This window comes from Pyrus communis, chromosome 12 (genome assembly GCF_041283825.1).
Source record: "Pyrus communis isolate YQ-2024b chromosome 12, ASM4128382v1, whole genome shotgun sequence".
Classification (NCBI taxonomy): Eukaryota; Viridiplantae; Streptophyta; class Magnoliopsida; order Rosales; family Rosaceae; genus Pyrus; species Pyrus communis.
Window position 1 is genome coordinate 4891080 of NC_142576.1, and position 27396 is coordinate 4918475.

At 37.7% G+C, this 27396-nt stretch overlaps 3 protein-coding genes and 1 pseudogene across 7 annotated transcripts; all 4 read right to left on the reverse strand.

Annotated features, from left to right (window-relative positions):
- Positions 1-339: 339 nt before the first annotated feature.
- Positions 340-1771, reverse strand: LOC137744236 (pentatricopeptide repeat-containing protein At2g02980, chloroplastic-like; annotated as a pseudogene).
- On the reverse strand, positions 1716-5575 carry LOC137745499 (serine/threonine-protein kinase STY13-like). Of its 4 annotated transcripts, XM_088681413.1 has the most exons (7): positions 5356-5575; positions 4603-4875; positions 4241-4373; positions 3928-4123; positions 3275-3399; positions 2423-2581; positions 1716-2296 (listed from the first exon to the last, which is right to left on the reverse strand). In XM_088681413.1, exons 2-7 carry the CDS (start codon positions 4821-4823, stop codon positions 2009-2011), a joined length of 1122 nt encoding a protein of 373 aa, XP_088537539.1. In that variant the 5' UTR covers positions 4824-4875; positions 5356-5575; the 3' UTR covers positions 1716-2008. The 4 variants fall into 4 exon arrangements, with proteins under 4 accessions (XP_088537539.1, XP_068341559.2, XP_068341560.2 ...); XM_068485458.2 differs by having other exon boundaries at positions 3928-4373; XM_068485459.2 differs by having other exon boundaries at positions 4603-5575.
- A 9511-nt stretch (positions 5576-15086) lies between these two features.
- LOC137744237 (uncharacterized) lies at positions 15087-16759 on the reverse strand. 2 transcript variants are annotated; one of them, XM_088680698.1, is made up of 3 exons: positions 16549-16759; positions 15620-16074; positions 15087-15459 (listed from the first exon to the last, which is right to left on the reverse strand). In XM_088680698.1, exons 1-3 carry the CDS (start codon positions 16626-16628, stop codon positions 15302-15304), a joined length of 693 nt encoding a protein of 230 aa, XP_088536824.1. In that variant the 5' UTR covers positions 16629-16759; the 3' UTR covers positions 15087-15301. The 2 variants fall into 2 exon arrangements, 1 of the variants encoding a protein (XP_088536824.1); XR_015953783.1 differs by lacking the exon at positions 15620-16074 and having other exon boundaries at positions 15291-15469; positions 16549-16684.
- A 6053-nt stretch (positions 16760-22812) lies between these two features.
- On the reverse strand, positions 22813-25925 carry LOC137744238 (protein DETOXIFICATION 53-like). The gene is made up of 2 exons (XM_088681040.1): positions 25674-25925; positions 22813-24331 (listed from the first exon to the last, which is right to left on the reverse strand). The coding sequence occupies exons 1-2, from the start codon at positions 25923-25925 to the stop codon at positions 22904-22906; spliced, it is 1680 nt and encodes a 559-aa protein (XP_088537166.1). The 3' UTR covers positions 22813-22903.
- Between the last annotated feature and the right edge of the window lie 1471 nt (positions 25926-27396).

The window sequence follows — 27396 nt, forward strand, 5'->3', positions numbered from 1 at the left end:
TTACTTTCATCAGTCCTTCAAAGTCCCAATATCACACGCCAACAAGCAAACACAGACAAGGTGCAGGCACAGCACCATTGCTTGCCTGCTAGCCTGCTAGCCTGCTAGGGTTGGCACAGAAGGCCAATCACTACTTTCAATGGAAATTACCGGTGGTCCTTGAACCACCATTCACAAAGATTTTCAAAGCTGATAACAAAAAAATAAAATAAAATAAAATAAAAAGTGATTTCCGCACGCCTTCTTTCTTGTACGCTCTCGTTTATTTTTATCCTTTGTATCGAATAAGTCGAAGGCGAAGTGAGAGAGATAAATTGTACGAATAGGAGAAAAAAGGTGTGCAGATATAAGTTTCCATAAAATCATAACTTATCCCCAATTACTTCGTGTCTACATGGCTGAAGCGAGCGTTTTGGGGACTCCCTAACAAATCATCTCGTTCCTCAACCGCTTAACGTCGTCCCATCTTTCTGCTTCTGCATAGATGTTTGACAACAAAACATAATCTGCATCCCTTAGAGGCTCCAATTTCGCAAGCTGCCGGAAGCTTTGTTCCGCCAATTCTACGTTTCCATCCCATGTACCCTACAAGCATCCAACAAGGTCCTCCACAGCAAGGAGCTTGCGCCGCAAGGCACTGTTTTGATCATGTGACTGAAATACTGGCGTCCTTCTTCCACCAAACACTTGTGGCTGCAAGCAATGATAACGCCGATGGGTGCAATCCGATTGGGCCTAACTTCACCATGCTGCGTTTCCGTAGTTTCAAACAATTCCAGAGCCTCGTTGGTCGTTGCAGTAACCATGGACAGCCAAATCCATAATCATCGAGTTCCAGCAGCCGACGGGTTTCATTTTCAGCTCACTAAACACTTCCCAAGCTGAACTCAATTTTCCACATTTCGAATACGTATCTACATGGGCAACCCCTCAAATACCTCCAATCTTATGGTGCTTCAAGTACTCGTGAATCTTCCTTCCAATCTCCAGTGAACCGGTTTCAGCACAAGCACCCAATATCGATATGACCGTTACTTCAGTAGCTTCCACCTCGGCAACTTGCATTTCACGGAAGAGATTCAATGCTCCATCATTGAATTTCCCCCAACTTCAAAACCCAGCAATGAATTTCCCCGCCCTTTCGATCCACACCAAATCCGTACGATTTCTCACCATCTTCCATCTGCTCCATTACTCTGGCGCAAGCTTTGAGCGCAAAATTGAAGGTGAAATGATCCGACCCACCACCCATCTCCTGCATATGGTTGTACATGTGTATAGCACTGACGGGAAAGATGCTGTTGCTGTAAACTCTGATCATGATGTTACCGACGAAGGGGTCGTCCCCGGCGGTCTCTTCGAACAAGGCCTGGCCGTGCGCGAGGCAGCCCAGCGGAGATAGCGACGCAAATGCTACGAGCTTTCCGAAGATGGGTTGGTGAGAGAAGAAGAGACCCGCCTTCGTGAGGAGAGCTTGGGCGGATTCGAGTTGCACCATGGAAGAGAAATGCGGAAGTTGCAGACGCTTGGAGTGGTGCGTGGGAGACGGCGAGGTTCACACTCAGCATCTTCCATTCCGAAAGCTCTGTGCTCTCGACAGCCGATATCGGTTCAATATCTATTGGAGTATAGTTCCGTTGTGACCATTTTACCCTTTATCCAGCAAAATAATTTGGCCGGCATTTCATCACCTACAAATGTAAATACTCAAAATGTTTTGGGTAAAAGAGGAAGGGTACCGTTTGTTAAGAGAAAATTGTCCAAAAACCATGTATTTTTCCTTTACAATAAGGTCACCTCTTACACAATGTGAACAATCCTCGGTTTTTTTTTTTTCTATTCTTTTCTCGTCAAGGCACTATTTGATTTCGTGTTCTCTCGTCGTTTGCACATTATATCATCGTTTTTCGAGTGATTAATCACGAATTTGCTAAACTTCTATCGACGAATGTGTGATTGCGTTCCTGCAGTAGGAACGAAAAGATGGTTTCCAAAAAATTTTGCCTGCTCATTGTGAGCTCTTGGTCCTCTTGGCATTGAACAGTTGCCTGAGGAAAGCGAACTTCCCTCTTGTCCGGACAGAGAATTCAGTCATTGTACCATTACTCGCTGCTGCTTCTTTCGTGTCAGTGTCTGGTAAAGGCGGTGAGGGTGGTGAGAGCTTGAAGAGGAATGAGTTGAGCATGCGGATGATCTGGCTGAACGTAGGCCTTAGATTAGGGTCTTCAACCCAACATGACTGGATGATAAATGCAAGATCAGGGGATACGTCCTCCGAAAGTAGAGGCCTCTCGTGCTGCATTCTCAGATGACAACAAATAAAGAGTAAGCAACATTAAAAGAATATTGGTTTCAAAAGAAATAACAGACCCAACAGAATGACTGATAGCATTAACACAAATAACAGACCGAATTGTTATACCTTGAAAGCAGCAGCATAAGCAGCCTGCAAATTGGACATGCCTTCGAAGGGCATGCGGTTAGTCAATAATTCCCATAAGACAATCCCAAAGCTATATACATCAACCTTGTTATTGTAATGTTTCTTCTCTCCCTGGCGTAGAGTAACCGTGCTATACAGCTGCAAATGCTAACAGTCAGTCACAGAGAAGTAACAATTTTGCAGGAACAGTTGGATACATTATTTCAACCAGATCAATACAACTTTTAAGAAGATTCAGAAACAAAAACCAACCAAAAAGACCCAAACGGCACTACAGAGCTAAATCATCAGTGCATAACATAAAAGATTGGCAGCCAGTTAGTTTTTTAACAATTAGTTAAATGATACTTAGGATTCGTAGTAACCAGTTCAACAAACTCTAAATCGTCCCCTCCAACCCTAATTAAAAAAAGAAACCACGCACACTGAAATTAGAATCCATATATAACAGTTAAATATCTGCATCAAGTCATTATCAATGTCTATATTTCTGCTTGTAGGAAGTTCCCTCCAAACCCAAAAATCAGCCCCAACAACCAAGAGTAGTCATGGACAAATCAATGTCAAAAATTATTCTGGCAATATTCGTATTTCAAATGAAGCACCACCAATCCTATCTATCACAGATACAGAATTGAAATGCGCCTATAAATGCATTCAGAAGGCAGAACGAGAGTAATAACTTATCGTTCTGCAGTCTACTCAAATAACCATGCAACGTTTCCAAAACAAAAAGCACTAGAACTGTCCAGTTTATTCAACCAAATAAAAGCACTTGAATCAGAGATTAAAAAGGAATACAAAACAAACAAGATAAACATGTAGACAAACCTCAGGAGCCATCCAGCGGTAAGTCCCAGTTTCTGCCGTCATCATCTCTGTAACACTTTCTTCTCTTGCAAGACCAAAATCTGCAAGCTTCACATGTTTCTGATTTGCTGTAAGCAACAAATTATCTGCAACAAGACATGTATCGTTAAAAACCATAAAAAGGGAATTGTTATTGGCACTCCAAATTCCTCATTCTACCCTCCAAACTTTCTATATTTAGAAAGAAAAATATACTTGAGAGGAGTGTAGAATGAGATTTTTGGAGTGCCAATAACATTTCCCCCATAAAAATAGTCATACTAATTAAGCCACATAAAAATGCTTTATGTGATACAGAAAACAATGAAAACTTACTAATTTCAAGAGTACAGATACTATTGAAAAAACAGCAGCACATATCCAGCTAAATATTACTTTTAGCACAAGCACTGCTGCAATTTCGTCGAACTTATTTAACAGAACTATGAACAGAAATAGACACACTAAGTGCACAATGTTTCCTTTATAAGTATTGGATTCTTTATTTCATTTTATATATTTAAAAAAAATGTCTGTCAACTGAAAAAGTATTAACAAGCCAATTGTTCCACTATACATTATCCAGCAATAGAAAATACAGAAGTGAAGCACAGCTCAAACTAGCAATATGGTACCAGGTTTTAGATCTCTATGTATGATCCCATTGGCATGTAAACATTCCATAGCATGAGCGATGTCAAGAGCAAATTTAATGGCCACATGGAACTCTAATGGATTTGGACGAATACTCATCAGGTACTTCCTCAGTGACATCCCAGGTAATAGCTCAGTAACTATCACCATTAGTGGCTCCTTACAAGCTCCAATGAACTGTATAGACAGTAGAATAAAATTAAGAATTCCACTGAAACCAACATGAAAGCCAACGGCCTGCACCCGTTTGAGCATCCATGAACTAAACAGGACATGTTTAATCACAGCACTTACCTTAACAAGATTTTCATGTTTTACTCGCGACATCATATTAACTTCACGGGCAAAACGACCCTCAAGTGCAGCTCTTTCTTCGGTAGTGCTACCACGATGGAGGACTTTGATCGCCACAATTTGATTTCCGTACCTGAAAAATCATTAGACTACATGTACATAACTAGTACACTTGAAAACACACAGATCACTCATAAACATTCCGTGCAATAACACAACGGCACAACCTAATTCATCCGATGACACCAAAATCAGTAACTCTCACAAATTTACAAACAAAAAACATTTCAGCTAATAATCAAGACTTGCATTCATCCAAACATTTGAGCATAAGAGTTGACTGAAAAGGAATTGAGACTGACCTTCCTTCATAAACCTTCCCATGCGCTCCCTCACCAATTTTTGCCCCGATAAACAACAATTTCGGGTCCACCAGCAAATTGTCGTCGATTGTCAGCTGCTGGGCAGCAATCAAACCATTCTGCGTGCCTGATTTAGGCTCGACACCCTCCACAGAGTTCCTCAAAACCGCTTGCTCACGCTCCCTCTCTTCCCTTCCGCCGCTCCTCACTCTGCAACTCATGCTGCAACCCTCAAATAATTCCAGAATTCCCCATTCCAACCATCTTTTCCACCTTAATCACAAAATCCACATCATTCCAAATCAATACTCCGACCCTTCATCAAGTTTCACTCAACACTTTCTCCAATTTTCACAAAAACAACATCACAAAAAACCCCAATTTCTCCAAAGATTGAAACTTTCTTATCCAAACTAAACATTCAGAGCAGATTCTAACCCCACTACTACCAGTAACTCCACGAATTAATACCACAAAAAGGACAGTAAAAAGGGAAAAAAAAAAATTGGTGGAAACAAAAAGCAGCCAATTTTTTATTTTCCCTAAAAAAAATGGCGAAAATTCAAACTTGTAAAAAAAACTTTGCTTGAGGTGGAAGAATCGTCGGTTTATAAAAGGAATTTTACTGCATAGAAAAACCAGATAAACGGGCAAAAGGCAACTTACAGTCGACGCTAAATTTTCCCGAGAAAATTCATCCGAGAGAAAGAAAATTCCAATTAAAATATTAGTAATAAAGCAAAGAATCGCAACCTTTAACGTCTAAAATTTAGGTCGAAGCTTCTTTTTCTTTTTCTCTTTGAACTTCTACCCGAAAAAGGATAAAACCCTAACCCTAGAAAGCACGAGAGAGAGTCGAATCTCTGTTTTTCAAGCTTCGCTTCCTCTTCTCTCTCTAGAAAACGTGGATATTCTCTCTCTACCCACTGAGGAGGAGAGCTCCAATGAGAGATAAAAATGTCGAGAGAGTTCCGACGAGGGTTTAAAGTTGAAAGCTTTAAATGTGAGAGGAAAAAAGAGGAAAGTGATGTGGCTAATGGTAGAGGGACACGTGGAGAGCACATATAGAAAGGTCTGCTCGTTGCGCGCGTGGCATCAGCGATTTGGACGTTCGAGAGGATGCTTAGATGGAGAGCAGCCATGTCTCGATAAATGCATCTTCTTCGGCTCGGCTCTGCTTTGGCTTCGCTTGAAAGTCGATCGATTTTCTTACATCTTGTACGTGACTTAAGTCAGTTGGTCTAAAGAGTGCTCCCGCCTCTTCATATTTGTGCTCAAATTCTTATTTTAGTAGAGTAGTTTATGATATCACTTTGTCAAAAAAAATTACAAAAAAAACCTGTAAGAGCGTTACAACTAAAGTAGTTAAAAGCATTTGTAAGTGCATACCCTCCGACGATATTAGTAAGGCGAGGGGTTGTGTAAATTCACATATTAGGTCAGCAAAATTGGATAAAAAACACTATTTATGAAAATCAAACTTAAAATATTGTGATATTACTTTTCATTTACAATGAAAGATAAGGCCGAATCTTGCCAAATAGACCTGAATATTAGCTCTGCTCCCTTGTTATTAGTTGTATTAATAAAAATTGAAAAAAAAGTTGGGAGTTAGGATAATCTTTTTATCCGTTGCTTCTTTAAAAAAAAAAAAGAAATTCTTTATCATATTATTTAATAAGTGAATGAAAGGACAATTTTGAATTTTCATGTGAAGTAAGTGGGGAGTTTTTTATGTGTGTGATTTTGACATTTCTCCAAATTTGCACTGTGTCTATTTTATTGACCAGAAAAATGTGTGTTTTCATTTTAAATGCCAATCTTTACACCTTGATAAGGAGAGGGTGGCCATTAGCCACCAGGGATTGTGTTGACACTTGAGTTTGTATCCAAAGTCATATTTTTGTAGTTGTTAGATAGAATTTAATTGTGTTTAAATATTACTTGGTTCACTTAATTCACCTATTCAAGTGAATATAATAAATTTTGATATAGTGGATTTTATATTATGGGTCGATATTAGGTCTGATAATTTCTTGCATGATCTATTAGTCCGACACGAAATGCATGAAAATAAAATGTGTTTTAGATCAATACGTTAATGAGCTGGGTTGTTATTGGATTCTCTGCTAAAAACTTGTTAACAAGTCGAATCATTATTCGATCACCTGTTAATAATTCGATAAGATATTGTTTGCCAGATTTAACATGCGATTTCTCACATGACCTGTTAGCGAGGGATGAGGGGAATAAGTAGCTGATCAAGAGAGATGTGAGAAGCAGGCTGTACTGTAATCTAACAGTGGAGTTCGTGATCCTTAATTAAGAATTAAGACCTCTTGGCGTAACCGTCCTTAGTTTAGTATGCGCTGTCTTCCCGCTCATACTTCCATATACCTATAGTATACCACCGAATTATCTTATTTCCTCTATGAGGGAGAAAGAAAATTAAGGAACCCGCGAATATTGGCAAAACTACAACTAGCGTTAACCAAGGAAAATTATTCATGGTACCCCTCCCGGCTTTCTTTTTCGGATGAAGACGAAGACTGTATTTCCGCAATCTGTCAAACACTTTCTTCAAATTCACGGTCTTCTTAAGCCCAGGTTGTTATTAGTTCACCTGTTAAGAATCCGTTAAGATAACAAGTTTGACACGACAAAGCCCGTTAAGATAACGAATATGATATGATCACGACAAACATGACTTGTTTGCCAGGTCTAGTTGATATTGAAAAACTAAGCCTTATTCAAAGGAAGAAAATTTAAAAACAAATTCTTATGTATTCCTCCTACTTACATCAATATTCGAAACTTTTGTTCCATTTTATTGATTTACAAAATTCTATATATAACAAGGGTGTTGTTATTGACACTTTACAAAACTCTTTGTAAACTTTATACTTGTTATCGATTTACGGAATTTTAGATAATTAGTGTTACATCAAAGATTATATTAACTTGGTACAATGAAATAGAAAAAAAGTTTAGTCGATGAAATGATACACAATCATTGTACAATATGAGTCTTGCGATTAGCCTTGGTTATAAAATTAACAACTAAAAAAATCATAAACAACGGGAGGTGGAGTGTCTTCATGAATAAAAGCTTGTTTAGGAAATGTTTTTAAATGATGAAAAACGCTTTTAGAGAAAGTCTTTATGAACCAATCATTAGCAAAAAAGAGTAATGCAAGTTAGTATTAGAAGTGCACTTCAAGTGCTTACGAAACCCGAAAACAATGTTTCTAAAAATGTTTTCAATCATTAAAAACACTTCCAAAACAAGCCATAAAGCCTTCATTGTTTTCAATCAAGTGCTTATGAAGGCTCTATGGCTTGTTTTGGAACCAAACTCCTATTAAAGTAATAAGGTTGTTCGTAATCAACAAAAAAATTTTAAAACTATCATAGTTTTGAATTGTTCACATAGGTCCATATATAAATTGAGATGTGATAACTCTACAGATGAATTCAACCTTGTTTTCTTGAACCAAAATTCGAATTTCAGTCCCAAACTCACATTTCGACTCAATATCGACTATCTTGGCACATCCTTAGTAAAATAGGAGTTTGGTTTTCAAGAAAACTCCCAAAATAACCATGGCATAAACACGGGTCAGAAAAAGAAAAGTAAATATTTTGACATACTTTTGGTGCTAGACGATAGCATATGCGACGGCGTAGTTGCCAATTTATACCATCACCATGACAGTGTGGGGACTTTGTACCGGAAGAGGACTTTTCCAATGTTTTGTGACAAAGAAGCGTTGAATTTTGGGGCGTGGGAGAAATATTTGAATGTTGAAATTTGCACATGCCAAAATTCTAGTGGGTTGTAATACATTATGAAAATAAAATAACAGTTTAAATGAATTTGAGTAATGTCTTTTTCCAATTAATTAATCACACGTGGGAGTGACACGTCAATTTTTGTATGGCCTCCTGCATGGGCCATGATTTGACTTGGAGGACTTGAGGATGTGGAGAGAGTTTGGGCCACCGTGCAGTGGAAAAATTAGAATTTACACTTTGGTAGTGAAAGGGTAGCAATTTAGCCGAAAATTGAAAATTTTGTTGAGTGTTTATTAAAAGACAGGATTAAAATATAGAAAAAATAATGAAAATGATTTGAAAATTTTGAGTTTTAACGATAAGGAAAAAATAAAGGGTACAGTGAATTGTACCAGGATTAACTTTTTAGAGTGAAAATATGATTTTTTGTTAAAATGAACAGTACCAGATACTTTTCGTTAAAGTTCCCTTAAAATATAGAAATAACATCATCCGTTCTAATAACTAAAGAGTAATGCTAGGTAGATCAATTTTTTTAAACCAAATTTGCAAACTAAATGATGTGGTTGTAGATGATTGGATTATTAATTAAGTGTCGATTACCGTGCTTATTTCTTATTGGTGACACATCATTTGGTTTAAAATTTTTGATCTTCCTAGCATTACTCATAGCTAAATAGATTCATACTTTCCAGATCTTTTTATGATTTCCAAGTTCCAATGGAATGAACACATCATTCTCTCCCATTCATACTTAGGGCTGGTTTGGTATTGCTGTGCTTTGAAAAAAAATTGCTTCTACTGTGCTGTGAGAATAAGCAGCTGTGAAATAAAGCAGCAGAGTGTTTGGTAAACTTTTTTGTAAAAGTGCTTTTGAAAAAAAAAAAAAAGCAGTATTATGGTGTTTGATAAACTTTTATGTAAAACAGTTGTGAAAAAAGCTGGTTTTTCAAAGTTGGGTTTTGCAACTTTGTGTTTTTGGCTTTTTTTCATCCAAAACTATGAAAAAAAGCTGAAGCTGAATGTTTACCAAACATAAAAAAGCTCTCAGCTTTTTTTTATAGCCGTTTTTTTCAGAATCACATTAGTACCAAACTAGGGCTTACTTCTACATCCCACTTCCCAAGTTAAATCCCAACCTTCTTTCCTTTTGAGTTTTATTGAATAAATAATCTTTGTGGTGATAAGACATTTGAAAAATATCTAATGTGCTAAAAAATTAGAATATAAACTCTCAGAGTGTAATTTGTCAACAAATTTAGTCAAAAATGATATTTCTGTTAAATCTTCGCTAAACACAGGCGTAAAAGCATACTTTCATGTGTGCACCTTATTCTTCCTCGTCTCTATTCTCTCTGTAATTTGTATTTTCACTCTCTTTTCTCTAATGATGACATGAAACAGGCAATCTCAGCCGCACTTCAATTTATCTTTTTACTATCTCTCTCTTATTAAAAATACTAAAACAATTTATAAATTTCTTGCCTTTGTTTCATGGTTCGCTAGAAAACGAAGAGAGCCTAATGGCAGTAGCCAGTAGTTGCGCAAGTGGTTGTAGTGATTTGTACTGTTTCTTTTTCCATCAGAAGCTACTCGTTCATGATACTAAAAAAGGTTGGGAATTTCGGGGGAAAAATAGTATAGCCACTTTTGCGTTTTTGTGGTCTACTAATTTGGTTTGGATGGAAAACTCACAAAAATGGTTGGACAAAGAGAGAAATGCATGAAGAAGGTGAACATTCAATACAGACATAAGGAAGAGAGATGGAGAGACAAGGTGAAAACAAAAGAAGGATTGAGATAAAAGTACGAGCTTGACCCCACATTTAACATTAAATCACTATTGCATTAAATTTGATGATGGACTACACCATGATGATTTACATTATAAATTTTTGAATGTTTTAACGAAAAGTTCGCGGTATTATTCATTTTAACGAAAAACTATATTTTTACACTAAAAAATCAAACCTGGTACTATTCATTTTACCATTTATTTTGTCTTTATTGTTAAAACTCAAAGTTTTCAAGTCATTTTCATTAGTTTTCCTTAAATTTTTTACCATGGCGGCTATCTTCTGAATCTCTACTAATTAATAAAACACTCATTGTCAATAAAAATCCTATAAAATTACTAGTTTAACCCTCTAATTAAAACATAACATGAATAAGAAATATGAGGCATAAATGTAATTTCACATAACCAAATTTTACTGTTTTTTTTTCTTTCAAAGACTCACCTACATGTAATCCTAACATATCTCTAATTAAAAATAAATAAATAAAAATCACACTCTCACATTCTCTATCACTCTCTTCCTCTCTCCTTCTATATCAAAAATAAAAAATAAAAAATTTTCTCACACAGTTTGTGTGTGCCCATATGCTAGTACCTTATTACCACGAGACCATTTATCCAATTAAGTCTTTCTGCTATTAAACTAATTAACTACTCGTCAAAAATGTTATTCATATCGTCTATGTACTCTTTCTAATAAAGATGAGACCCACATGTGTTAGTAAATTCTACTTCTATTAAAAAATGATTCAAATGATAGAACAAATAAATAGTAAGTGGCACTACACATCACTCTTGCATGAACATTCGAATTATTCCATGTGGTTAATGAAAAATGCCACGTTTTGGAGCCAATAAAATTCCAATTCAGCTATGAAGGTACATCTTGTGGACGACGTGCCGGCAACAATCTTTCACACTGTACATGCCTACTTTTGATGTGATCATCCGGAGTGCGAAAAACGTGACCGTTGTTTATTAGCCAACTAGTCAAAATAATATCGACGTTGCTGGGCCACTGAAACCCTCATTGTTATCTTTTGATTCGTATATCCATGTCTCATATGGGTAGCCATCTTACGTTGCATGAATCAATCATATTTTGGACCCACGTCGCTGTGATGCATATGCCATGTCATCCACTATACAAGTGGTGTGTCTAGTGGCAGATTATATATCCTCACATGCCACGGTGGCCTCTAAACATTGATATATATGGAGTCCACAGCAATTTTTATAGTATAAATATATTGTTTTAGTAGCGTTTTGTGTTTTGTGACAAAAAAAAAAAAAAATGTATATGAGATTGTATGATTGATATGGAAAGTCACTACGAACAATAAACTTGTGCTACAAAAGCATTTCTTCTAAGAATATAATAATATGACATAGTCTAAGTAAAGTTTTTTTTGTTTTTTGACAAGAAACGATAGCATAGTATTTCATTAATCAACACCAAATAATTACAGAATGTCATTGGGTACATAATTCTAGTGACCAATAAATTGATCAGGAATGAATTTGCACAAAACAGACAAATAACAGTAAACCCTTAGTAGACACCCACAAGCACAACCACACAATCACCAAGCGCACAAGAACTACCAGTACAAATCTGTCACAATAAACAATAGCGCAACAGAGAGATACCGGCAGACACAACATTCATCGTTGAATAGTGAGGCCATAAAAAGTCATCGCGAAAGTGCGAAACCACGTCCAAGTCATCGTTAGCAGACAAGACTCACAATACACAATGCACAAAGGCGAAGACCAAATTAGCCAAAACACCAGTGCTACCATGGTGCACAAGGGCGAGAGGAACTACATTGCACCAAGAAGGGATCCGATGTACAACTCATAACAGGGGGAACGAGGCACTCTTGCCAAGGCCACCTACAAATTCCGAACAATGGGACACAGGCGTCCACGCACAAGCCGAGCCGAGCCGCAATGAGATGTACATGCCAAGCTCCCAGACCAAGCCGATCTTCCAGAACTGAGAGCACCGAAGCTGTCGAGGAGGGTAACACCACTAAGGAATCGAGTTGACGAAGAGGGCCCTAACCCAGCTGCAGCACAGATCTAAACCCCACACCTGGAAAGCGAGCGCTAAATCGAAGAAAATCTTGAAAGGGCATGGCCCGAGTCGGGGTATAGGGCATATATCCATGGATATCTACACCCAAAATGATGGGAGAGAAGCAAAGGAGAGGAGAGGAGGATGGGAAAGGTCGGGAATGAGGGGTCAGCGTGAGGAGGTGGGAAGAAAACGAGAATGGCGAGGGGTGGAGGATGGTTGAGATGGGGAAAATGAGGGAAAAAGGAAGGAAGGAAGAGCTAGAAAAGGGAGGGGAAAGGCTGCCACCTGTAACGAGCTGAAATTTCTAATTCGGAAGCTAATTACTAAGATAGGCCCTTAATTCATTTTCTTAGCAAATTTCACTAAAAGATTAATCTCAGGTATTTTATTATGGCTGCATCTAACCTTCTCGTTAGACTGCCTACGTACCTTACTAAGGGATCAAGTCATTCGTAGTTCACATTACACTTCTAGAACAACATACTAAAATTTAATTTCGATCCAACGGTTGGATCTCCACTAATCACAACATTTGAGTGGCGGTTGACGTTTTAATTTACCAACTTGAAAATCCAATTCAGGAAGATCCGTAAGTCGGATTCTCAATCTGTAAGTTCCTAAGGTCCTCAAATATTATGTACTATAATGTCTCAAAGTTCAGTGCCGATCCAACGGTTGAATGGTTGTCAATTACGACAAATCGTACGACGGTACAATTATCCGAAAAATTTGAATATTCGAATCATTACATCAAATTTCAACGAACAGACTTTGGATATGGGTTCAAAATCCATGTAAACAGATTCTCCCCCACTCGCTACCGCGTGTGGTGGTTTCTGGCGACCGGAAACCCACTTTTTCATCTAACTCCAAATTCTACCAAAATTTATAGGAAAATAGAGCTCAACAAGAGGAACAAGTTTTATACCTGCCACAAAGTCCAAAAGTGGACGGAAGAGGGTCAATTCCATTGAGAAAACTGGTGGGTGCCTAAAGCTTCCTGGTGTCGATTTGTCGCCCACGGTGGTCCAACGGGATCAAAGCTGGTTGGGATTTACTCCTAGGATGATGGGCTACCAAACCCAAGTGGTAGCATCAGCCATCGCTTTTCCAATTCACCGGAAAAATCAAAAGGGTGGGCGGAGCACCATTGGTTTTCATCGGTTTTTATGGCCTCTCACCGCCACATACGGTGGCTAATCAAGGTGGTTCTTTGGTTGGATTTTGTAGAGGGGAGTGAGAGCTTCAACATGGTGGTGGTGGCGTTGTAAAATTCCACCTGAGTTGGCCGAAATCGACCTTGAAAATGGGAGGTCGCGAGAGGTCAAATGAGGATTTTTCTAGGTCATTTGGGCCTTCTCACCAGGTTTCCCAAAGTGGAAACCTTCTAATTTCAGGCTGACTAATTATAGGCTCCCTACAAATAGTAAGTCCACATGTCTAAAAAGTCTCACTACTTCCGTGGCTCGTAATTTCTCCGTTCTAACTCGGAATTAGGATCCGTTTGCACCTATGCACTCGTAGAGTCATCCTCTATTCAAATATATTTAGAAATACGATAAAGTATTTGAAGATAAAATACATCCTCATCAAAATTACGTTTAGTCAACAAGAGACATTTTCGTCTTTTCACTTTCCGATAAATTTTTTCCATATAATCATATATTTTAAAATTTTCAGGGTATTAGGCCCCCAACCATAGCTAGAGGCTAGCGGCGAAGGGGTTGACGGCTAGGGTTTGGTTGAAAGAGGGAAAGAGCTTTGTGTGGGCCTTAAATCCTAAAAGGATAATGCTAGGGAGACTAAAATTTTAAACCAAACTTGCAAACCCAATGATGTGTCAGTAATAAGAAATAAACACGTTACTTAACACTCGAATAATAATCCAAGAATAATCCAATTATCCACAACCATAATAATTGATTGAAAATTTGTATCTCCTAGCATTACCCAAACTAAAAACCAACAAAATTTTCCTCCTTACCCATGTGGGCCTCAGACAAACAACCAACTTTTTTTTGCCTTTTTCCTTTGCTTTTTATCCCTTTTCTTCTTTCTTTCCTCCTGTGGATTTCTTCCATTCGCACAAAACAAATTGCAGCAAACAAAACAACTCATGTGCAAGGCCAAATTGCAGAAGGCGACTTCATACGGTTTCGACAAATCTGACTAGTAGAAGTGGGTGCGAGTATGGTGAGAGTAGAGCAGGTTGGTGCAGGCAGCAGCAAACGGAATTGCAAGTGATGGGGGCAAAACGCGCAGCGGCCCCTTAAGAGATTCAAGAATAAAAAGTTTTTAAGGTGTACAATGTTTTGGTGGGAGACAAGTAATGTGGTACAATTTAGTGCAAGTGGTATTTATAGTAGCGCTGACTGCTGAGACGAAGATAACGTGTGGAGCTGTACTCTAAACGGGGAAGAAAAACTGAATTTAGGCTCAGCCGCATGATGAGGAGATTGATCTTTCAGGATTTCTTCAAGCGGCAAGAATTGGCTTTTGCTCACTAGCCTTACGTTAAATATGTATTGAATGTGGATCCAAACTCCCATCAACGAGTACTCATCGTTCACCATAAAACGAGGAATCTAAAGACAACGCACGTTACGTGAATCTTAAAGATTAAATTGTAAATTGTATATCTTAGCATAATTCTAAGACACGCCATGAATTAAGGAGTTGATGCTAGAAGTTTGATCACTAGTTAAATCTTCAATCCGCCTAGATTGATCGACTTTGTATGTATAAATTGTTGTGATCAGTTAGCATCAACTAGAAATTAGAACTTATATATATTAGTTGGCGGCCAAGTCATCATGCTCATAGCAAATTATATGGACCATCTTGTCAAAGTAATATAATTTCAAGGTCACAAGAGGCAAGCGAGATCTTGTCAATCTGGAAGAGAAACATATATTGACAATCTGAATTTGGTGGGTGTAATGGTGTTAACCTTACGCATTAGGCATTAGTTACATATGATTTATTCCCTGATCTTGATTAGTTCAGTTATCGATAAGACCTAATTAATTATAGCTGGACATGGACCTTTTCTTCTTGTACTTGGCTTTAAAGAAAGCTCTTCTCAGCCTCTTTGTGTTCTCTTCGAGTTGCAAATCCGGAAATTCCTCCATCAGCTGCCTCTCCCTCTCCAACAATTCCACCTCTCCATTCAGCTGACCATCTCCTACCTCCTGCATAATCCACATACACATCTCATTATATCAACGTATAACCATGCCAAAAAAATTGATCCACATCCACATGCATGGTAAAAAGTAAGCATGCATGGTAACAAAGTTGTACGTGTATTAAAGAATTAATTATAGGGAGAAGTTAGAGACATGCATGAATGTTTCTTGCTAGGGTTTGAAGGCTGGCCAATTTGCGATAGGGCCAACGAGGAATGCCCAACTCCCGACACCTTTTCTTCAAAACCGTTTGGCTGACATTCATTTCCTGGGCTGCCTCAGATACGGGCATGTAGAAGTGATGGGATATGGTTTCCTTGGACAAATCTATTGAACGGTGGCTTCTCTTCTCTTCTACTTTGCATGTAGTGTCGGACAAATCTATTGAACGGTGACTTCTCTTCTCTTCTAGTCTGCATGTAGTGTCGGACAAATCTACTGAACGGTGACTTCTCTTCTCTTCTAGTTTGCATGTAGTGTCTTCCCTCAAATCATTGGTTTTCGTTTCTTGAATATCCAGTGACGATGATGATGAGTAAAACGGATCCGAAAAGTTATATTCCGGTGAAAATTTGTATTCCCAATCCAATGGAACGTAGGCGCTTCCCCTAAGATACGTTGGAAAGATAATGAAGATTAATATATACTACGTCTAAGGTTTTGTGGAAGAGGAATGCTAGCACCCTTTGAATTTTAAGGTTCTCGTTCTCTCTTCTAGACTCTTTTTCTCATATGTTGCACGATGGTTTAAACAGTCTATTTTCTAGGCTGCTCTTTAAAGAACAACTCTGTCAAAAATCAATTAAATCCAAAATCGTTTAGTCATCTAACGGTTAAACGGATTATGATTTTGGTTGATTTTTTATTTTATTTTTCTGAGTTGATCCTTAAATTGTAACCTAGAAATTAGACGATTTTGATCATCAAGCAACATAAATACAAAATAAACAAGAGACCAAAAAAATAAAACGAGAAGATTCAAGTAAAAAAAATTACTAGCATCTCTTTTTGTGAAATTGCAACCTTTGTGTAATCTGAGTATTAGAAGATAAAATTATACTGCCGTAATATGCTATATGTACCTCAAGTCAAGGGGAGCAAGATGACTTGCGAAGGAAAATAGGTCTCCATCGTTTTGATCTTCGGTGGACAACCAATCCATGAAACAGAATACTTAGAGGTTGGGAATGTTGTGTCTTCACTGTCGACGGTTGGACTACAAAGACCTCAAATAAACCAATTGTTGTGTCTTCACTACTGTTGAGGATGATCTCAGGGTTCTGCAGCTTAACAATTTATAGGAAAATCAATTAGTGGTAGGCTTGAAATTAAGAGTTCCACATTAATACCTACATGTTACGTACTATACTGTATGAAGCTTCATCGAAAGATCATAAGAATAATTAGGCACAGATTTGTTTTTCTTATAGGCTTCCATGTACAGAAAAAATTATTAATTCTAAGCTTCCAATCTGCTTCCAAAATCCTAAAAACAGCCATGCATGAGTGCTGGTCAATTGGTTTTCACTTTTATAAATGGTCAAGTAAACATAGACTTTGAATACAATGCTCCATTTGGACCAGATATTTGAAGACTAAATACTAATTGCGTTTTCCCTTCTACGACTTCCTAACATTGACTGAACGATATAGGTAAGAAAGGGATATATTTATGGGTAGGCAATTACTTCCTTAAGTCTACTTTTATGTATACGCCATTTTCTACTTTTTCAAAGATAAACCACAAGTTAATTCTTAAGGCCTTCTACAATTGTGTCTAGTATTGAAATCGATTGGATAACTTTATAGAATAAATGTATTTTAAATGAAGAAGTAGATGCAACTTTCAAACTGTATTCAAGTTGAAATTAAAGAATGAACTAGTTATGAAAAAAAATATTTTTTTTTCAATGTCCATGAAAATAGTAAGATTAGAATAGAAAAAAATTTCTTCTTGACTACTAAGTAAAAAATATCAGAGTCTTTATCTTCCATGATGCATTTTCATATTTTGATATTGTCAAATACATCTCACGTTCTAATACAAAGTGGACTCTCCAAAAAATAAGTTTCTAATCAAACTTTCCCTTATGGAGACATTCCGATACCATAGCATGAACCGAAAAGCAAAGTCTTCCTCTCGAAAACGAGCTAACATAGAACACTTGCAGGCAGAGATCTATTTCTGTAGCAGGAGGAAAGCCCTTACTAGACGGGGCAATCCAAGGCATCGGTTTACAGATGAAGTTCTAGCACATCTGTGAGTGAAAAAAGAACAAATAGATCTTAAAAAATAATGTACAGAACATATTGAATGAAAGTCCATCGTGTTTGCTTCATTGAATAAAACTTATACAATGAAATTAATCAAATTACACTAGTAGACAAAAGCTCATCTATCACGGTCAATAACCGTGGTAGATTACAATCCACCACGAGCTTAGTGTCTGTTTGTAATCTGGACGTGATAAAAACTCTTAGTTTTTACCACAGACAATGCCCTTTGTCAAATGCAATGTAACCACGAATTGTGCGCATGATAGATTTGAATCTAACACCATGTGCTATGTGTAACATCCCGTCCCGGGATTATTTTAACGTACATTGAAATTACGATTTTACCCCCTAGTTCGTTAAACTTACGTGTAGTTTTGTGTAGTGTGGTGTTGTGGGACCACACACACTCATACACTCTCTTTTCTTCCGGGATTCCCTCCCTCTTTCCCTCACTCTCTGTCTTCTCTGCCTTCTCTCTCTCTCTCTCTCTCTCTCTCTCTCTCTCTCCCCGAGTCCATTTCCTCTCTTCTTCTTCTTCTTCAACATACGGACTACACACAAACATACTCAAAACCTTCACCAATCAAGAAACCAATTACACCATTGAACTCGTGAGGTTGTGAGGAGCACAACCATACCAATTCCAGGTAAGAATTCGAACGTTTTCACGTCGTTTCAACAATGGCCGAATTATTGCACTGTTCATGCAAACCTAAACTAGTGTGTTTTTGGAATTTCTAAGCTTGTAGATGTGTTTGTGAGGTCCCAAGGAGCCTCGGAGTGGTTCGTTGGGTGAATTTGGACGTTGGGAAGGCTAGGTTCAAAGTTGGCCGAACTTTGATCGTTGTTGCAGGTATGATCGTGTGATTTTTAGGCCTTAAAAGTAGTCTAACGTGATTCTACTAGTCCTAAGCTTCATTTTGGTATAAAGATCGTGAAAAATGGTTGAAAAACGAAGGAGAAAACTTAGTTTGAAAATTACCCAGTTTTCCGGCGCCGTCGCCGGCGCCGGAGTCTCGCCGGAGAAGACAGAGGAATATTCCGTTAAGTTTAACGGAATATTCCTAACGGCAATGGACGGAATCTGGTTAGATTTAACGGAATATTCCGTTAGTTGACGGAATATTCCTGACGGCGTCAGCTGACGCCGTCAGTGTGCAGTACACGTGGCTGCGCGTGGGGGCGCGTAGGGCCGTGCCTGTTCAGGCGCGTGGGGGCGCGTGCGTGGTCCAAAAATTATTTTAAAAATATGGGTGTGATCCTGAGGTTGTGTAGATCACGTTGGTATATTCATTTGTTCAATTTGAGCAATGTATGAGAAGTTATTATGAGAAGTTGCTTAGGTGCTTTTAAATTAACGTTTTCGTAACTTTGTCGCGTATAGGTGATACGTATTCCGAGGACGAGCGTACACACTCGAGGCAGGGGGGCTACGACCCTTCCAATTATCAGTGAGTGGGCTTTTGTTTTCCGTATATACCTATATACATATTAATTCCCAGAAATTAAATAGAAAAGGTTATTGTTTTATGCCATATATTTTATTATTAATACTTATGCATCATCACATGCATTAGTAACGGCATACATTTATATATGTGTATTTGGTGCTGTGGACGCACAGGTAAGTGCCAGGTAAGTGGTATTTACGTTTGTATGCAATGGTAGTTTGAGATGTTTAGAGAGCTTATAATCTGCACCCCCGGTGTTAGTGCTCCCGCCCAGGGCCAGGGCATAGTCCTTCACGTGATGTTCACCCGCACCACACGCTCGCCTTGGATCCAAGTTAGGTGCAAGCCTTGTCGTGCAGACCACATTAGGTGGTTCCGACTCGTAGGTGACCCGCGATTATTCGCATAGTCTTCACGTGATCGTAGCACTAGAGCGTATATATTACACCCAGTCTTGTCGTACAGACCACGTTAGGTGGTTCCGACTCGTGTGCAGATTCAGATGTTGAGTTGAGATTGGAGCTCTATCTGCAGCGGTACATGTCACGTTAGGTGACTCCCGGCTGCCAGATTATATGTTATTGATGTGAATTACGCTTGAGCATTTACATTTGATTATGAGTTTCTGTTGTGGCATATTCTCAAGCATGAATGGCATATTGTGAGCATGAATGGCATATTGTGAGCATGAATGGCATATTGTGAGCGTGAATGGCATATGGTGGAGCATGATTGGCATACCTATACATACGTATATATGTTCATTTTCTGGGAAGTATACAGGTTTTACGGCGAGGGGTTAGAATGTATTTTGCTAAAGAGTTTTCAAAGAACTTTGTTTTTGCCCACTCACGCTTTTGTTTTTGCGCCCTCCAGGTTCTAGTGGTCTAGCAAGTTCAGTGGTTTATCCCAGAGGGCGTCCCGGCATTTCTGACAGACACTCACCATTGTAGGGTCACCTTCGGGTGTAAATATGTCATATCTTTTCCTTTTGGACTGTTGTAGACTTGCTCTGAATTGTGTCTCACATACACTAGTACTTTGTATGCTATTAGGTTTTTAATTATTCGTACTTTTATATTACTATCTTAATAGCTTCCGCACGCGCACATGGCAACGTCACCTTCGTGTGACGGCCAGCACGTCCTGATCTCGGTCGGGGTGTGTCACTATGGCCATTGTGAGTTACATATTGACCATAGGCCATGCCCGTTATAAGAAAAATTTCAGAAATAATACATTACTTCATAAAATTCACAGATTCAAATATTACACTAAAGCTAGCAACATAAACAATTAGTAGTAATAGTAAGAAATACCAAACCAATGAGTTGTACTACAATTTTGTACCAAACATGTACAGACTTTGTTTCATACTTTAAAACAAAACTAAAGTTCTAATTCCAAACTTGGTGCACTAATTATATTCGTCTTCTATGCATTCGTCTATTCAAGAAGACACACATCTCCGGCAAGTCAATACGCACTTCAAATTTGCAGGTGCCTATAATGTAAATGTAGTAGTTGGTATTTGAGTTATAACCCATCATAAATTAGAATCACCAACCACCTATGAAATAAAGAAGGAAAAATATAAAGCTTAGAATCAAACTCATGTCTCAAGGACACTATAAACAGAAAAATTCAAAACCACCAAGTCAATTACTCAAAATGCAACCAATCGTAATCCAAGTAATAAAAAAATTCCAAGTATCGAATATCCCAATAATATATTCATATATCAATTAACAAGTTAATCCTATCACTCTAAAAAAAAAAACAAAAAGTCTTTGATAACTTACTGTAATTGATTAGCCAGAAGACGAAAAATAAAAAAACTGAAGGAAAAAAATTCGAAGCAAAGAAAATTGCTACCAAATCCCTCCAAGAGTAGCACCGCTCCAGTTTGGTTTCTGCTCTTAGATGCCTGCAGGGAAAAAGACTATCAACCAAATATTGTACGTAGCACTTTAAAAGAAAAAATTGTAAACCCTAAATTTTGAAGAATAAATACAAAAACCTAGAGTGAATATCTAATAAATTAGGGAGCTTGAATAAAAGAATTTCAGATTTCAAAATTAAAAATTAAAAATTTTGGTTAGTTAAAAGAAATTCAGATTTCAAAATTAAAAATTTTGGTTAGTTAAGAGAGAGAGAGAGAGAGAGAGAGAGAGAGAGAGAGAGAGAGAGAGAGAGAGAGAGAGAGAGCCTTTTATAAATACCTGTTTGGCTTCTTAGAATAACCATGAAAGGGAAGAAGATGGGGTCAATGAGAAGGAGAGGGTGAATGAAAATTTGTAGATGGCTAACTAAGAACGGTTGAGAAGTTTTGAAGTTGGCGCTGGTGGGAGAGAAATAAAAAGAAGGTAAAAAGATTGAGGAATGATTTCACTTAAATTTTGGGAAGAGTGGGAATATTGTGAAAATTTAAAGATTTGAAAATTTGGGAAAATTTCTAGTCCCACCTTCTGAAACTTTTTAAAATAGTATGTAACTGCATCACTTTTAATGTTTGTGGTAGATACAAAAATACAGTGTGGCTACTAACAATATTGACCACGGCCAATGTACAAGGTGATTTAATACTTTTACAACGTGCTGACTAAGACCGTGGTAGTAAGTTTTTTATTATAACGGGCTACTACTTGCCCATTGTAAAATATTATTATCCACAACATGCTGACTAAGCCCGTGATAAATGTTCATTTTTTTTATAATGGGCACATAGTGTCCGTGGTAAAATTGATGTGGTAAATGAAAATTTTTCTTGTAGTTAATTGAAAGCACCATTTGCATAGCAGTTCATAACTTTGCCGTTGGCTCTCTACATTTAAATGAGTTTACAAAATACATTGAATAGGAAGTTCAGTTAGTTTGATTACAGCAGATGCAGATGGATTGACTGTTGGTGTTTATGTAGTTTTAGTTGAAATTTAGTCCCGCTTTGGTAGTGGGAAAACTTCAATTCATAATTGTTGGTCCACATTATATATGTTTGAAAATGGATGATGCCCTATCTGTGTCGGCCCATATGGTTTATATGTTGGTTTTAGGAAACGTTTAAAACATCAGTACAGTGAAAATATTGATATGCAAATTTATGAAATATCGATGGATATATCGATATCGGTTGCTTTTGATGAAAATTTAAAATAAAACTTTAGGGAATGTCAAACACTGGATTAGACGAAATATAAGAGTTTCTCTGATATTTAACCGATATGTTGGAAATATTGACAGAATATGTCGATTGTAGCTGAAATTTAAGAGTTTCTCCGATATGGATCCCTTCCCTTTTCATATCTTTCTCAAACTTTTCTTATATTTTCAAACATGTTTTAGGCTACGTGATTGACTAGGACAAAAATTTTAATCCGGAGATTAGGGCAAAATTTGAGTTTTCAGTTGGCCTTGCATTGTAATAATTTTCAAGTTTTTTCATATGCCAAAAATGCCCTCATCATATCTGTGCAAATGATAAGGATTTTTTTTTGGGTCCTATATAATCTAAAGGAACTATGAAAAAAAAATTATGTATTAACGTTAAATCTCGTGATTAAGGACCAAGTAATTTGATTTTTCTTTTGGTTTCTTTCCAATGCTGTAAACACCAAAAAGAAAACCAAACAAAAAAATATGTGATTTCTGACCAAAGGATTAATTTGTACTGAATTCCCTACGTAAATTATCCCTGAAATATTTGTAAAACTTAGACTTCAGTAGGAGTTAGCAGCCCACTTTCTTCATCATCTATCTTCTCTAAGTTCTCTTCAATTTCGTTTTTCACTTCCACAGCCTGAGTCAGCTGCTCAGCCCTTCTTGTTTGGTGTTTCCAATCAGTGTGGAGCAATGTGTACACCATCATACCCACACAAGACAACTGTGCTGAAAGCAGCCCAAACCACAGCCCCAAAAACCCTATTTTAAACGTAAAAGTCGCAAGAATAGCAACTGGCAGTCCAATTAGGTAAAATGCCAACAAATTTATTTTTACACCAAGCTTAGGTCTTGCAGTAGCTGTTAACACTCCACAGGAAGCTGTTTGAGGAACGTTGCCTATTTCACACAAGCCCAAAACTGGAAGTGCAGTCGAAATCAAATCAAGAATTTGTGGATCGTTCGTGAACAGTGTCCCCCACATGGACCTAAAAGCAGTCATGAAAATGAACGCGGAAATCCCCCAAGCAAATGCCATGATTAGCCCAATCAGGGTGGTCCACTGGGCACGGGTCGGTTGCCCTGCGCCCAGCGAGAGTCCTACACGCGTCGATAAGGATCCACTTAGAGAAATTGGGATAATGTATAACATTCCAGTTGTTTGCAACAAAATTCCCATTGCTGCAACACTTGCTTGTGGGTTACTCAACCAGCCACAGAAGAACAACATAAGTTCATACCACCACCACTCTAGGCAAACTGAAACACAACTGGGTAGAGACAAACTTAGCAATGGCCCCCATCCTTGAAAGGCTGAGAGCATGGTGAGCCCATGCCATGGCTTCAAAGCATGAGGTGATCTGGCTAGATAAATTACCAAACCCAAATTGAAAAGAAAAGTGTTCCAAGCAAGCCCTAAGGCAATACCTGCAACCCCAAAATCCATATATGTGACCAAAAAATAATTCATAGGTAAATGAAAGAGGGCGGAAAATGCGGCTGCTAGGGTTAATGCGGTGGTGAACCCTTGTGTTCTGAAAAAGATTCTCAATGGTAGAAGCTGAGCTTGCCCTATCAATTCAGGAATGGCAAAAACCATGTAACGTTTTGCAACCCTAGTGATTTGCGGGTCCTGCCCTAACAATATAAAGATGGGCTCCATGTTGAGCCACAAGAGTGAGATGGGGATGGTAACAAGGAGGAGGAGGCAAAGGGTTTTCTGAAAAGTTTGACTGATAACTGACCATCTTTGAGCTCCATAAGCTTGGCTACAAATGGGGTCCATCCCCGTCGATAGACCTCTGAGGAGTGAGTAACCTGTAATATTTGAAAACCCTAGAGCCAATGAGCCTCCAGCCAATTCTGTTTTCCCAAGACGGCCTAAGAATAGCATTGAAACAAGAGACCTTGAGTATATAAGCATGGATGTTATCACTATAGGGCCTGCAATCTTTACCAACGATCTCAACTCTTCTCCTATCTACATGGATTCACAAAAGGAACGCGAAGTATTAGAAAATGGAATTTAATTTTTCTGCAAAGAAAGAAATTACTACAAGGAGCCCCGTCTACAACCTCCAATCATAAACTGTCGAGGTGGAAACCAGAACTGTTAGGCAAAGAGTGGATCGAAACTTTTTCACATAATTGAGAATGATTTAGACAAAATGCATAAGTAACAAAATTAACTTCCCTAAACACATACGAAAGCTTAATTTGCTGAAAGAAAGAAAATTTTACAGAGAAATTACTTTAAAATATAACACGTGGAAAATAGAAATATAAAGTCACTAGCTTAAAATGTATTTTTTTGGACCTTTCGTAGATTGTAAGAGTTGCAAGTTGCCAGAAGGCATAGTTGGTGAGGCATCGAACAAAAACCTCAGGGCATCGGCTCTCTTAAAAATGTAGCCAATGAAAAATATTGTCAACGTACGTCTAAAGAATCTAAAGCTGCCATAAAATGATTATGTTTAGTGCAGAGTAATTTAGGTTTGTCACCTATAGTGAGTATACTTTACTATTATCTAATTTGAAATCGATGTTTAATATATTGTTGATATATTCACAAATTATAGAATCTGTCAGACATGTGAGTGAATAGAAAAAATGGTCCAAAACATACATTATTAACCAATACCTGAACATGCGGTTATGATTAGGGAAGTATATATGTGGTTCTGAATTATTTCTTAACTGGTCAGCTTACGTGTTACTAGACAAGCATTGTGGCCTTCAATTGGGAAGCTTTTAGTGTGACCACAAACCTTTACGTGGAATAACCAATCCATCATTATATTGTTCAACCATACTATAACTTATGAATTGATAACTTTATGTAACTGTATGAGTGTCACATTGAAAATTTTCTCATCTTAATTAGACATTTCACTCGTATGAGTGTGGGGGCTGTGGTGCCACATGTGAGTGTGTATGGGATAGCTCGTCAAACATATGGTGTAGAGGTCCGTGAGCCAATCTCAGAATTGTTTGTTCCAAAGAATTACAACAAGCAGTTTGGATTGCACTTAAAAGAATAAAAAACATAACTTGAACGATAAAGCTTAAGCTTCAACATCTAGATTTCTAAACAAAAACCTGACAGTCTATATGTGTAATGACGTGAAACACGTATAACTGTTAGACTTAACTAGTGAGTTGTCCAGTGTAATGCTTGAAAAAATTTATACCATTCAGCACAAAACTAATGGCCGGTGACATCATAAATATTATCCACAAATTTTCACATTTCCGATGTGAGACATGACGTCGAGTATGTGAGAGCGAGAAGTAGAGGGAATGAGAGGTTGTAGGCTGCATACCTCAGTAAGCGGCAGCTCTCGCGGAAGTACTCCATCGGAGGGAAGGTGGGGGAGGCGTTGAAGAAAGCTCCGTATGAAAGTAGTAGTAGTGGTAGTGATTGTGGTGGTGGTGGCGCCGTCTTCGTCGCCTCTAGCTCTCATTGCCAAGTCTTCTTCATTACGATCTCCAGCTCCATGATGCTTTAGAATCAGAAGGTCATGAGCACCACCACCATTTATAATTCCTCGAGATTCAGTACCAGGCAGGCACATGTTTATCCGAAGGGACACAGAAAAAAAATCCTATAAAAGTACAACCACGGACCGGTTTCAGAGACGGATTTGTCCAATGGGGTCCGATATGCACGCTTTTATATTAAACAAAAACTCCTCCAAAAAAAATTAACAAAATCAAAGTACTTCAAAACCCAATTTCTACTACTTGCATGCGTTTTAGTTTTTTCGCTTGTTACAGAGGAGAGTTTCGAAACCTGTATTTTCACACTAGTATTTATTTTTAAAGTGCGCCCCAAAGTTTTGCCTAAAAAAATGATATATCATTACAATAACAAACCTTGTATTTGATTTCAAAGCCCCAAATTAAGCTGCAGCTTGCTGGGCTGTCTGTCACTTTTTTCCCTAGCTACTACTTGATGAGCTCCTCGGCCATGGCATTGGACTTACTATTATTGCAGAGAAGATGGAAGAGGAGGGAAGAAATGGTGCATTGAAACATGGAAGGAAAGCGTAAACAGAGAGCAAGCTTTGGTCAACTTATAACATAATCCCTAGGCCTTGAATTGTATTATATATGTATGTATATATATATATATATATATATATATACTGTGATTAACTGGACCAGAAAAAAAACAATGTGATTAATGAAAATTATTGTTGTGAAGCATGCGCGTCACTAAGTCTATGTCCACCAAAATTTTGGCATTTTCCAAGAAAATCTGTTGTCTACATTATGTTATGTCAGTAATTTAAAAAAATACTTAATTGGCTAGCACAGCAGAGAGTGATCATCAATCTAAAATAGTTTATTCTTTATTTTTCAAGCCAAAGAAAATGTGCAGGAAAATTCTGCGGTATACTTGGACTGACTGAATAACTATAAATTATAAATTTATTCCTTTTGTATACTTGCAGCTCAGTTTACCTTAATTATGTTGTTACGCATACAACTATGTCGTTCTGTGTTCGATTATCTATCTTAAGTGATTAAAATTATTTATCTTGGTGTTCGATAAAATTATGTGTTTGATCTCCCCTCCCTCAACACACTTGTGTGTATGTAGTATGTACAAACATACAAGTAGCGTTAATTATTTGAGTACAAGAGAATAGCAATAATGAATGGGGATTTCAGTTTGGGGCTGAGCCAAATGCCAGCAATTTCCTGGTTTATGAACCTCAGAATATAGCTTGTGTACGTGCCTAATATCTATTAGATTAATGTCTGGTTTGGTACTGAGGTGATTATGAAAAAAGCTGGTATAAAAAAAAGCTGGAAGCTGTTTTGATTTGGAGTACTTGATAGGTGAGAATTATTATGAGACATTATGAATTTAATTATTCCTCGAAGATTTCGTTGTACATAATCTATTCACGGCTTCCTGTATAAGATAAGAACACTAGCATGCCTTCATAACAATGTGATTCTTTTTTATGCAAGTAACACTAACTGTTAGCTAGGACATTCCTTAGGTTTCATTATACAAGACCAAAAAAAATTTAC